This window comes from Mytilus trossulus, chromosome 4, assembly GCF_036588685.1.
Source record: "Mytilus trossulus isolate FHL-02 chromosome 4, PNRI_Mtr1.1.1.hap1, whole genome shotgun sequence".
Classification (NCBI taxonomy): domain Eukaryota; kingdom Metazoa; phylum Mollusca; class Bivalvia; order Mytilida; family Mytilidae; genus Mytilus; species Mytilus trossulus.
In genome coordinates, this window is record NC_086376.1 from 6,663,106 (window position 1) to 6,677,946 (window position 14,841).

Here is a 14,841-nt window from a genome sequence, read left to right on the forward strand (position 1 = left end):
TAAATCCTTGGTTTTAAAATATTTAACTCTAGCTTTCCTGATGGAGGTGAATTCAGAAAAATTCTTCCAGGAAACATAACTTTTGGGCATAAAATCAGATCTTTACCTAATTGTGGGAAACAATGTGCCTTTTAGTGAAAGACTTCTATTGATGGTCAGGTCAGGAAGTCAAAGGTCAAGGTAACAACATCATTTAATAGACTTAAAGAATTTAAAATAAATTGTAAGATGAATATGAGCATCAATGAACTAGAAACCAATAGTCTAAGATTGCAATTCAATGTATGCATGCAAACATGGCGCTTTTAAATTTGTTTTCTACCAGCAGTTAAATTTATCAACAATTTCACTCATCAGGATGGTATAGGTCTGTCTAATAACTACGGACCACGGCTAACAAATAGCCACCATTAGATGTGGATCAAAGATTTTGTGCAACAGGGGCCTGCATCACCAAACTAGACAGAATTTGTATTGGAAACAGTAGAAAGTCTGGATTAACCATAAAGAAAGCGCTTTAAAGAGGGGGAGGCTCGGAGAAACCACAACCCTAAATCAGCCCCTGGAAATACAAAAAAAAATATTAATTCAAATATTGTTAGTGCAAGAATTCTTATTTTTAAAGAAATGAGTCTTTGCCTACAGCATCCAAGACATCTGACAATCATTGGTGGAAGAAATAAAATTAACACTTCTTTTATACACTTAAGAAAAAAACATATCTTTATAGTAAGATTTATATTCCTTTATCTGTCCAAACATTTGTGGAATAGAATTTATACAGGATAAGTTATAACACTGTGTAATACTTTAATTGATATAAAAAATCTATATGACCTTGAGAAAAACTTTATAAAATTAAATAACTATAATTATTGACCAATGCATTTGCATGACCCTGAGAAAAACTCTATACAAGTAAATAACTATAATTATTCCATATTGATAAAATTTTAGTAGGTTTTTCTATATATGAATGTGATTTTGAATAAATAAGCATATTCCACTGTGTAAAAAGGATATTCAACGCGCAAAATGTCGCGTGCTTTTACGTATATAATTTTGGTAAAAAACGTTTGATGTACAATTGGTTTTGGTAAATATTTTCCTTAACATTCATTTTTCTCGGAATATGGAATAAAACATTTACTGTCTTTTGTTTCGGTAAATATGTGGTTAAATTGACTTTTGAAAAACTGATATTCACTTTAGCCGTTGGCCTCAGTGAATATCAGTTTTTCAAAAGTCAATAAAACCGCACATTTACCTCATCAAAAGACAGCAATTGTATATTATTGACCAATGACCTTGAGAAAAACTCTATACAAGTAAATAACTATAATTATTGACCAATGACCTTGAGAAAAACTCTATACAAGTAAATAACTATAATTATTGACCAATGACCTTGAGAAAAACTCTATACAAGTAAATAACTATAATTATTGACCAATGTAACTATACAGGCAATGATTATCACATCACAATCGTCAAGTTAAACTAACTATAGATCCATGGTGCTCACTAGCATAACAAACAACCTTTCATCAAATATCAAAAAAGTGAAAACACTTCAACAAATCAAATGAAAGTGAACTAAGCATCCATTACTCCTCTGGGACAAAACTTATATTGAACATCGTATGGAGATTGACTGTGGATGATAGTTGAGAACAATTGGCGATAAATGACCCCTCTATTAGCAAATAATACATAATTAAACATACAGCCTTGTGCTAATCATAAAGTTAATATGAATTTAGTGCTGTTTCTTGAACAATGATTATTATGAACATTGATCTAAGTTATTCCCCTGGGTTCAAATCACATTGATTTTCAAGTATGGATGAATATGTATTGCTTCATATATTTCAAGCCCTTTGTATAAATGTATTTAATAGGTATTGGACACAGCAAACAACTATACCAAACTCTTAATCTAATAGATAGACATACACATTTGAAAAATAAATCAGCAAAGTGTTTGAAGAAATGGGATAGGAATGTAAGTTACACCTCAGAAAAAAAGGCAAATGGGTGCCAGGTTGAAATTTTCAAACAAATGATGAGAACAATTCCCTGACTTTCCTATATTTATCTGCTTCTGAGTTTTCTGGAAAATATTTCTTACAGGCCTGTTTTAAACAGTACTTATTATTATCAAGTTACATGCATGTATGTTTTTCCCCCTTACATAAGTTCTCCAACAAACTCTGATGTCAACAGTAAATTGCAACAGACATGACGTGTAAACCAACTTACAAAGATAACTTTCCAAGTAGAAAAGTTATGCAAATATAAATAGTTGGTAAAATTAAATCGAACTTTGATCTTTTCTTAACTTAATACACCAAAAAAATCATCCAAGTAAATTGCTGTGATTAGTCAGCTAGAATTAAAAGGGCTAAATGCAGAAAATATGCAAAAATAAATAGGTTTACAGTATTTTTTATGCATAAATATCAAAGCTAAGATACATACATCACAAAACACCTCTAGGATTAGTTAAAAGGATTTTATTGATGAATCTTACGCAAATTATGTCAAATCTATTTTTAATGTTTTGCCTGCTTTGTTCAGCAATCGATACATGCAGACTTTTCAAATATACATGTATAAATGATGATGGATAAACAATTTTCAGACTTGTTATTCCTGAAGACAAAAGTATTCATGTGAATGAAAGTTTCCTTTAAAGTCAAATGATACATAGATGATTTACAGGAAAGATTTATTTGAGATTTTTAACAGAATAATTTATATGCCGACTACAACTAGCTTCAAAAGGCTTAGCAACTGTTGCATTATATTCAGAAAATATTTCTTAGAAACCAAATGACTGGAAACTGAAAAGTATCCTTTAAAACATACTTATCCGGCTAACATGTTTATCTCCGCCACATTCTGTATGTATGTGCCTGTCCCAAGTCAGGAGCCTGTAATTCAGTAGTGGTCGTTTATTGCTATGTTAAATATTTGTTTTTCATTCATTTTTTAGTACATTAGTTAGGCAGTTAGTTTTCTTGTTTTATTTGCTTTACATTTGTCATTTTGTGGGCTTTTATAGCTGACTATGCAATATGTGCTTTGCTTATTGATGAAGGCTGATCTTTAGATGAAAATTTCTGTATCATTTGGTCTCTTGTGAGGGTCTCATTGGCAATCATTTTTTTTCAACATTATCAAATTCTGTATTGCACTAGTGTCTAGTTGTTAACAACGGCCCTATAAAGGAGGGGGATAGGACCTTTATCAGGACTCTAAGATCAGGTGTTTTTAAGCCCGGGATTTCATTTCACAAGAGGATTTAACTTTTAATGAGTATCCATCCATTCCAAATATTTCAATTTCATTTCTAACTGCTTCAGCATAGATACAATGTATTTAATCAAAGCAAATACATTTACATGATTTCTAAATATTTACATAATCTTCCAAGTAATAAATTGCATCTTAAATCAACAAAGACTAATAAAAGTCTCCAGGTCGAAGAAATATTAATTTTCTGTCTCTCATAATCAATTTCTCTTCAATAACGAAATGTCAGTTTCTGACCTTTTATAAACCTGATGAGGAAAAATCAACAATCACAACCTATAATCATGATTTACTTAAATCAAGGCAAACAATATTATTCCAATCATGTGTAAATATTCCTTCAATTTCATTCTGCAGCAAATACCTGCCAATGATTTCAAGATTTATATTTCCATTAATTTATCATCTAGACTTAATTGCATAAAATTCCCATGTGTGCAATGCATGTCTCTTTAAAATTTCATATTGGATATGTGCATCTGTTATTTTAGATTGGAATGCCAGAACAGGATATATGAGAATAACAAATTTTATCTGAATTATACATGTAGTTCAGGGCAAACGATATTTTTCAATTTACACATATGGAAATGAAATGTATAACCTTTCAATAAAACATATCATTAATTCTGAATTACCCTATCTTGTCAAGTTTGTCCTTAAATACAATTAGGAAAGACAAATTACTCTCTGGTTCAACGCATCTAACTTTTTTGTTTTAATCAAATAACAATATCGCTTGTTTTGTAAGAAAAAATTCAATAAGAACAAATTTGTCTGTTGTCGGCTAATCATCTCTTTTTCTAAACAATTTCTGTTTTTAATTCATTGTCTCATGGTAAAGTGCTTAACAAAAGTACAAGAAGTTGACAGTTCAATCCGTGACCAGCATAAGCCAAAGACTTTAACATCAGCACCATATGGGAGTATGAACACAAAGACCCAGGTCAGCTCAAAATATACAAAATGTGTTTAAAACACATTTATCATAATGCATATATGCATGTAATATTTGGTTCTTGATGTAAAACATGTCAAACATCTATTGTAAAATTAATATATCTTTTATATTACTTTTTTTTATATTTCTGAATACTTTTAAGTCCTAGTCCAGTCCAAGACGAATATGCATTGTAAAAACAACCATTTTCCTTAATATAAGGGTATCTGCAACACTTGACCTGAAAATTCGCAAAACTTAAAAACATCATACAACAATTTTCCAGCAAAATATGATAGAATCAAGGGATGGGTACAAAAAGTCACAAAAAAGACTCAAAATTTAGCAGCAACTCGCAATACTTGGACAATCAGTATTCTGACATGCATAATAATCTAAAAAACAAGCAAAAATATGCATATTTTTGAAAAACTTGCAGAAAGGCACTTTTTATAGTTACATATGTACATAAGGGTTGCAATAATGACATAACAGAGGTGAACCATTACTTCTACATTATATCTCTGACATACAGGACATTCTACTCAATTATAAATGTTCTTTTTCCCTTTTTATATATGTGATTTGTTAATTTCTTTATTCAAGTTCAGTATGAGCTGAATAATAATAAAAAAAAAACATACGCCACTGAGCATGAAACATACAACAATCATATCAATTTATATGTGGCCAATTTGAGTTACTTCCCTTGTGGAGGTATATTTTCTAACTCCTACAAAACAAACTAAACGATTTAGATGCCTACCTTCACCAGCCAGATCAAAAGATTCCCGTCTGGAGGATTGTGCTCCTCCCATCTTTTATATTGGAATGATGTCTACATGAGGAGGTGTTGTTTGAAAAAAGATCCCTATACTTCCCCTACTGAAAACCTGAAATGGATGTAAAATAACAATTAATGAGAAAAACAGATTATGACTTTATCAAAGGTTACTATTGCACGGTATGTAATTTTTCCTCCTTCTTTGAAGTAGCAATGAAACCAATACATACATTGTACATGTAGATAGTTCAAATACTTTGTCTAAATGAAGTTCTCCAAAACCAACTAGAAATTTCGAAATTCCTTTTTTGAAATATTTAGACCTTAGTAGTAACCAAATAAAAATGCTTCACCAGAATGATAATTTGAGCTCAAAATAGTTATTCAAGAGATATTTTAGCATGTACCTAATACATTTTCAAAATGGTGGGATGAATTTAAGTAATTTGATAATGAAAGCTTTTTAAATAAAAGAGGGACGAAAGATACCAAAGGGACAGTCAAACTCATAAATCTAAAACAAACTGACAACGGCTAAAAATAATTAGAGGCTCTAAAGAGCCTGTGTCGCTCACCTTGATCTATGTGAATATTAAACATAGGACGCAGATTGATTCATGACAAAATTGTGTTTTGGTGATGGTGATGTGTTTGTACATCTTAATTTACTGAACATTCTAGCTGCTTACAATTATCTCTATCTATAATTAACTTGGCCCCATAGTTTCAGAGGAGAAGATTTTTGTAAAACATAACTAAGATTTACGAAAAAATGGTTAAAAATTGACTATAAAGGGCAATAACTCCTAAACGGGTCAACTGACCGTTTCAGTCATGCTGACTTAATTGTATATCTTACTTTGCTGAACATTATTGCTGTTTACAGTTTATCTCTATCTATAATAATATTCAAGATAATAACCAAAAACAGCAAAATTTCCTTAAAATTACTAATTCAGGGGCACCAACCCAACAATGGGTTGTCCGATTCATCTGAAAATTTCAGGGCAGATAGATCTTTACCTGATGAACAATTTAACACCATGTCAGATTTGCTCTAAATGCTTTGGTTTTTGAGTTATAAACCAAAAACTGCATTTTACCCCTATGTTCTATTTTTAGCTGTGGCAGTCATCTTGGTTGGTTAGCAGTCACGCAAAACATTTTTTAACCTAAATACCTCAATGATTGTTGTGGCCAAGTTTGGTTAAATTTGGCCCAGTTGTTTCAGAGAAAATTTTTGTAAAAGATTACTTAGATTTACGAAAAATGGTTAAAAATTGAGTATAAAGGGCAATAACTCCTAAACGGGTCAACTGACCATTTCAGTATTTTTGACTTATTTGTAAATCTTACTTTGCTGAACATTATTGCTGTTTACAGTTTATCTCTATCTATAATAATATTCAAGATAATAACCAAAAACTGTAAAATTTCCTTAAAATTACCAATTGAGGGGCAGCAACCCAACAATGGGTTGTCCGATTCATCTGAAAATTTCAGGGCAGATAGATCTTTACCTGATGAACAATTTAACACCTGTCAGATTTGCTTTAAATGCTTTGGTTTTTGAGATATAAGCCAAAAACTGCATTTTACCCCTTTGTTCTATTTTTAGCCATGGAGGCCATCTTGGTTGGTTGTGCGGGTCACCAGACACAATTGTTAAACTAGATACCTCAATGATGATTGTGGCCAAGTTTGGTTTAATTTGGCCCAGCAGTTTCAGAGGAGAAGAATTTTGTAAAACATAACTAAGATTTATGAAAAATGGTAAAAAATTGACTATAAAGGGCAATAACTCCTAAACGGGTCAACTGACTGTTTAGGTCATTTCACTTATTTGTAAATCTTACTTTGCTGAACATTATTGCTGTTTACAGTTTATCTCTATCTATAATAATATTCAAGATAATAACCAAAAAACAGCAAAATTTCCTTAAAATTACTAATTCAGGGGCAGCAACCCAACAATGGGTTGTCCGATTCATCTGAAAATTTTAGAGCAGATAGATCTTGACCTGATTAACAATTTTACCTTGTCAGATTTGCTCTAAATGCTTTGGTTTTTGAGTTATAAGCCAAAAACTGCATTTTACCCCTGTGTTCTATTTTTAGCCATGGCGGCCATCTTGGTTGGTTGGGCGGGTCACCGGACACAATTTTTAAACTAGATACCTCAATGATGATTGTGGCCAAGTTTGGTTTAATTTGGCCCAGCAGTTTCAGAGGAGAAGATTTTTGTAAAAGTTAACGACGCCGGACGCTGGACGACGGACGCCAAGTGATGAGAAAAGCTCACTTGGCCCTTCGGGCCAGGTGAGCTAAAAAAGACAAACAGAAAAACAATAGTACACACGACACAACATGGAAAACTAAAGAATAAACAACACGAACCCAGTAAATAAGATAGGTCAGTACTTTTCCTTGGTTCTTATAATATCGATATCCTGTATATCAATGACAATTACACTAGTTTGTCTTCCAGCTATCTCACTTTACAGCATTTTGTTATCATGAACTCTTTTGAAGCATTTCTAGAAAAAGAATTCTTACAATCTACAAAGAGCATATCTTCTGACAATAATTGTGTAGGAAATGGCAACTCTGTTAACTTACTGTTAAAGTACATATGCTTTATATATATGTCAAAATTGTTGTTGATATTTAATATTACAACCAGAAACTTTAAACCAAAATTCTACATAACAAGAGCATCAGGAGCGAAAATGGAGAACGCCAGGCGAAACCCTGTTTAAAGGTATCATGAAACATGAAACAAAATCTCCTTCATTTAATAAGTTCTAAATATTCTCGAAATTGTCCCCATTGGAACAAATATCACAGTACCTGCATGAGGAATAACCATAAAATAGATTGCTGAATGGCATTAACAGTAATTTTTGGTGCATGATGATAAAATGTGCATTTTCTTTCAAAAGATAAAAAATCAACTGACTTTGACAATCATGTTTAATTTTTCCATAAATAACAATAAGTATTTCAATCTTCAGACAAATCACTTTGAGGATATTTTGACAAATCACCGTAAAATTTTAACCAATTTGAATCTAACGTTAATCATAAATGACTGTTTTATGCCTGATGGTAAAGGGTGTTCATACCCTAATACATCCTTGAGATTATCAAGTAAAGTAAGGCATTGCCATTTGATATGCAAAATTCTTAATAAAGATGAATTCTTCTGGTATGACAAATATAGGGATTGTAATAACAATTACACAAGGCAGAATGTAATTTATAACAAGCTTTCAATCAATAAGAAATCACTCAATTGTCTTTCATCTGACATGAATTAAAGGTCTTCAAGATTCAGTTAATTATATATAAATTGTATAAATTCCGAATTTTAGGTTTACAGCATCTTTGCTAGCCATGAGTTACTGCATAGTCTCCCTCTCAGATGGGGAGGGGGGGGGGGGGGGTACTAGATTTTAACCCATGGCCAGCGAAGATAGGTTTACACACTTTACAGCAAATATTGTGCAGTTCAGTTAGAAGATCATGAATGTCAAAGCTTTAATAATTTGTAAATTCTTTATTGTCCTCTTTGAATTCTGAACAATTAAACCCCAAAAAAAATATCATACATCAAATAGTTCATGTATCTTAGGTTGCTAATGTTTCATCCAAAATATATATTTTTATTTTTTTCAATGTTATGGTTTATCCTATTCTCTTTAAGTTTTATAACCGCTGCCATAATCTTATGTTTGCCTCAAGTGCAGAAAATTGTGGGTTCAAACCAGATTTGAAAGTTGGTATTTGTTGCTTCTCAACTAAGAATGCAGCATTTAGGAGCAAGATAAAAACTAAGAGTCAGCATAATGTGTCTGAGAAGGTCATTAGGAAGACATTTCTTCCTGTGAACGTTACTTTGTGAACTAGAACATAGAAAATCTGACAATAAACACCATGACCATGATAACAAAATTAAAAGAAAAAAACAGTACTAACTATCCAGGCTGATAGAACTCAATTGTTTTTTATTCCTAATTATTTAGATCAATGCTATTACATGTAATAATGATTCAAATTAATGACTTTTATCAGGCACATACATGACATAGAGAAAGTGCTTGCAAGTAGCAAAAAAATGACAATTAAATTAGAGCATTTACTACAAATCTTACCTACATGTATTACATGTCTTCATAACCGACCAAGGATGAATATAGTAAAAGCAGAGACATATAATACATTGTGATGTCTCTGGTAAAAGTTACTTTACAAATCCTTGAATGGACATTCTGTTTTTAAGGATGAAATAATTTCCTAAACTATAAGTATATATATATATACAGGACCAAACTTAAATTACCATTGCATATAGGACTTTACATAAGTACTAAGGACTACATATTTATAGTATAATATTCCCAGAGGAAATGTCAAATTGGGAAAATGAGTATTAATGTTCTAAAATGCAACATACATGACATAGTCATTTAGCAAACAACAATGAAATTAGTAAATATATAAACAAATCCAATTTTGTTTAAGGTTTAAATCTGTTCATATTTAAACTGGGATAAGAAAATATAATAAAAATTACTGATGACATTTTATGCATCTACATTATATTTTACGGATAACACTTTCAGTTTATCTTATATGTGCCATTGATACTGAACATACATGTCTAAATTAACAAAATTTGCAATAATACACTAATTAACAATTTTTTTTAATAACAAGACTTACCTTATTATATATGCATGCTCCTAGTTGCATATAAAATGCTTGTCATTTAATATCAAAGCCAAATATCAATGTTTTATCACATCACCTTTTAGCACACAGCTTCAGTATTGTAACCTACTGATTGATTTTATGCTCCATTGATCATAAACTCGCTGAAGCGCGAAATTTAGTCACATGACCATTTGTCTTTAATTATCTAACCTATTAACAAATCGTCCTCCAATGATGAAGGAACACCTCCATATAGCGTTGAAATACTCTGTATACTCACAAGTATTACATAAGGCACAAAATGCCAAAAATGAAAAACGGTTTTGTCAGTCTCTTGACAAGTTGTGATGATCGACTTAAAATTGACCAATCAGCCAACATGTTTTGCAGTCAAACTTGACCATATTCTTTTCTGTATGAGGGTTTTGAATGGGACAAAAGCATATTATAGGGATCAAAGGCCAACAGCATAGAATTAAGGACGAAAATCACAGGCACTTGTCTCAAAAAAAATATTCCTATATACCTTAATATATAAAGGTATATAGGGGGAAAAAAATTGAGACAAGGGCCTGTGACGAAACTGATCATAAGAGAAACACAGGAAAAAATAAAAAATAGTGACGGCTTCTAAAATATAAATTAAAAACAGAATAATGGGTAAAATTAACAGGATTGTTAAGAATAGAGAGGATCAGAGAATAAGTTGAAGAAAGGGAAGGACCTTGATCTCCCCCATCACATCATGCATCCCGGTAAAGCAAAACTTTCATCATCACAATGTCTGGAATGTGACTTTATTTTATCAACTCTTACTGATGTTTTGTGAAGGTTATACTAGTCAGTCCACATACATACAGCTCAAAAGCCAGTTGCAGGTATATGTTTAGCTTGAACTCCTCAAATACGACTTGATCATCAATTTTCAGAGGCTTTGACATTTTGAGTTTTAAATGTATAGCAAATTAAGGAATGTATCTCCCTCATGCAAAGCTCTGATTCCTTTCACGGATTTGGCTAAACTTTTGGGACCTTTTGGATTATAGCTCTTCATCTTTTATATAAGCTTTGGATTTCAAATATTTTGGCCACGAGCATCACTGAAGAGACATGTATTGTCGAAATGCGCATCTGGTGCAAGAAAATTGGTACCGTTAATTTTATTACTACCACTGGGTCGATGCCTCTGCTGGTGGACTATTAGTCCCCGAGGGTATCACCAGCCCAGATGAAAATACGGATTTATTGTGTTATTAAAATTTACTGTTACAAACTATTAGAAATTATTATAAATTAAGGAATGTATCTCCCTCATGCAAAGCTCTGATTCCTTTCACGGATTTGGCTAAACTTTTTGGACATTTTGGATTATAACTCTTCATCTTTTATATAAGCTTTGGATTTCAAATATTTTGGCCACGAGCATCACTGAAGAGACATGTATTGTCGAAATGCGCATCTGGTGCAAGAAAATTGGTACCGTTAATTTTATTACAGGGGCGAATCCAGCCATTTTTAAAAGGTGGTTAAAAACCCTGCATAAAATGGGGTTTTACAACCATATATCCCCATTCAAAAGCATTGGTCGTCCAAAAAAAGGTGGTTTCAATCATCGCCCCCCCCCCCCCCTTTTTTCCACTGGAATCGCCATAACTGAGTAAAAAAATAAGATTAATAAATAACATGTCACACCGTTGTGTATTCATAACAATAACAATGTATATAATGTATTCATAACAATTACATTGTTATTCTGTATTCATAATAATTACATTGTTATTCTGTATTCATAACACACACACAATTACAATGTTTATTCATAACAATTACAACGTGTATTCATAACAATTAAAATTGAAGATTTGGAAAGATTACAAAATGGATTGGTGCATTACGTTTGTGCGCATTACCGTTACATTTGCGCTAAAAAAAATATTACGTTTCCGCGCAGCATTTGATTACATTTGCGCGCATTTTTTTTTACAGGTAAACTCAGGTGAACTCAGGTAAAAACAGGTAATAATACTTATTTATTTATTAGTTTGTTCAATTATTTACAAGTATAAGTGCCCCTTATATTCATCCGAAAATTCATAACAATTAGAATTCAAGTCCATGTCGTTAATATTCCTATGGAAAAGCGTCCGTGTCACTTTCTTTTTTTTAGATAGAAAAAATATTAATGAATCAAATCATTGAAATTTAAATAATATGTGTTAATATTGTTCAAGATTTGTGTACTTAAATTTTGAATAAAACGTATCTTCCTAGACTAAATTTTCTAGGAAAAATCATGTACATGTTCTATAGGTAAAATAGTCCATGCCCTTATATTTTTTATAAAAATTATTAGAAAATAAGTCTTATGACATTTTTTCCTAGGAAAATAAGTGTCAGACATATTTTTTCTATCTATGGACTTATCTTTACAGGAAAATTTGTCCTATGGCTTACATTCCTATTGAAAAAATTCCATGGACTTGGAGTAACTAAGAAAAAAAGTCTGGCGGACAAATTTTACTACCAGACCAAATTTACTGAACATTACATATACTAGTACCTGTTTTATTTTTGATAAAATTCTTGTCCGTAGACTAATTTTCTTAGGAAGTCATGTCTATTTATATTCCAAGGTAAACATGTCCATTCCCTTTATTTTAGATGGTGAATTTAACTGTTTTGTTTTAAAATTGTTTTAAACTTAACAGTTTCATTAACATACCTAGGTTATAATGTACATGATCTTTAATAGAAAAAAATAATGAAACTTTCCAACTTCACTTTTGTATTATGGTTTTTTTTTTTCATTTTCAATAATAAAAAAAAGCTGGCAGACAAATTTTCTTACCGGAGCAAATAAACTATAATATATACAGTTATCGAAAGCGAAATGCATATCAAAATAGACAGCTATTGAAATGAAGCCATGCTAATGAAATAACATATCGTCCCGTAAAAATGTGGACGATATTGTTATTTCATTAGCATGGCTTCTGACAACTGTATATGTATCAGTAAATTTGGTCCGGTTGTAATTATAAATCCATTACACCATATATGACATGTAGCTGAAGCCATGTACCAATACGTACCCCCTCCCCCACCTCCGTTAAAAGGGAGCTGATGCAGTATGCGGATCAAACACGTAGTTCATGCAGAGTACAACGTATCGAATCATATGTGATATCAGAAATGGTTGCCTTCACGAGACAACGGCGAGCACAGTATACCCGTCTTCATGATAACGAACGAAAATATTTTCTGGCGAAGAAACAGGTTCGATTCCTCGAAGTAAAAATGCGGTCCATCCGGAAAAGACTCGACAGAGCAAGGGCTTCGAATCAAATGCCGTATGTATACAAGCTCGTGATTCGTCACATGATTGTGACTGAAATGCTGAAAATCTACTTGAAGTATGCTTCTTTCATGTATGACGACTTCATTCGCCTAGATAACCTGGTGGCAAACAATGACGATGATTTTGAACAATATGACGGAGAAGCATATTTCTAGACAAGATTAAAAAATATATATTTTTTTAGAAAAAGCTCTTTTAAGAGCTACATATATCTTTCAAAAAGGTGTATCATAATTGGTTGTACTATGCGTGTATATATAGCTGTTTTAATTCATTTTCTATCTAAATTTCCAGTTCAATTAAAGAATGAAGTATTTTATTTAAACTATATTTAATCGGAGACATATAATACAATATGTATCTAATTTAATCTAAAATAATAATTTAACTGCATGACTTAAAATTATAACTTTGGAATAAAAAAAAAATACTAAACACGAACACTACGGCAATTAAATGACGATTTTTTTTTCGTTCATTGTTTTGTATAAAATCATGCTGTGAGTTTTTATTTAAATGTGAAACATTTTTCTTTTCGGGGCTTTTTATATCTGTCGCGTATGGATTTTCTCGTTGTTGAATGCCGCGTGTAACAGTGACATAGATTTGGCCGTCTCTGTCGTAGAGTTCTCTCTTTGGCGATTATTCCACATCTTATGTTTTATAGTGTTCGCCTTTTCCTCGTGTTTCATATTTTTTGAATGGTCATGTTGTCACGGCTTCTTTTCGACTTGCGAGACTATGATGTACATTTCCTCTTAGTTATTCTGACTGAAATAATTTTCGTTTATATGCTAGAGCAGCGTAAATTCCCCGAGAGAGTATATGTTTCAAGCGTCTGGTAATAGCTGGCCTATTTATTAATCGTATTTTCTCAGTAATGATTGTTTTAAAGTCTGGTTTTTAAAATATCTGAATGTGTTTTTTCTTTGACAATTTATCAGCTACAGCTTGTTCGTAAACAAAATGTTTACTTGTTCAATGATCGAAAATGGACGTCCAGCTAAACTCCAAAACAAATATATGAACTAAAATTTAAAAAAAAAATCATACAATACTAAAAAAGGCCAGAGGCTTTGGATTTGAGACATACACAAAAATGCGGCGGAGCTTGCCATGCTTTATGAGATCTCAACCCCAGTGGTGTTATCAGGATATGTGAAAGAGAAGGCGTAGAACGCAATCTTTCGCCGAGCTGTGCGAGGAGATTTTTTTTAACCTTTTTTGCAAACAAAAACATAAAATAATTGTGAAATGCACTAATGTAACGGTTGCTGACCTTGAGCATGTATATTTTATAGTTAAAGTGTCAGGGTTTTGATCATTTTTATGCCGAATTATCTCCATTAATTGTCTATGGTATATTAACATGATTGGATGGATCTCATATCACTATCCGTTTTGTTAAAATATACATTTTCACTATTTTGGTCTTTTAGAAAATGATGTTTGTGCATTTTAAAGATCCCTAATGATACCAAAAAATTGTATTGAATGCACACATATAAAAATTTCGGTTTCTATCCAACGCAACCCGATGATAGGTTTGAAGCTATTAAAGGATGTGGTATGAGTGTCATTGAGACAACTCTCCACCTTAGTCACACTTTGTTAAAGCAAACCATAATAGGTCCAAACATTACTGGTGTAAAACCATTTAAACGGGAAAACTAACAGTTAACTATATAAAAACGAGAAACGATGATGTTTATCATCCAAACTGAT

At 31.8% G+C, this 14,841-nt stretch overlaps 1 protein-coding gene across 2 annotated transcripts in view; it reads right to left on the minus strand.

Moving 5' to 3' along the window:
* LOC134714568 (serine/threonine-protein kinase 32B-like) overlaps positions 1-9,919 on the minus strand; it is a 99,405-nt gene extending 89,486 nt beyond the window's left edge. The window contains exons 1-3 of one of the 2 annotated variants that reach the window (XM_063575920.1): positions 9,768-9,919; positions 7,440-7,579; positions 5,025-5,151 (exon numbers count right to left, since the gene is read on the minus strand). In XM_063575920.1, coding sequence (XP_063431990.1) covers positions 5,025-5,076 — 52 coding nt within the window. In that variant the 5' untranslated portion in view covers positions 5,077-5,151; positions 7,440-7,579; positions 9,768-9,919. The remainder of the gene's footprint in view (positions 1-5,024; positions 5,152-7,439; positions 7,580-9,767) is intronic. The other variant, XM_063575919.1, reaches the window with a different exon arrangement.
* Positions 9,920-14,841: the final 4,922 nt, after the last annotated feature.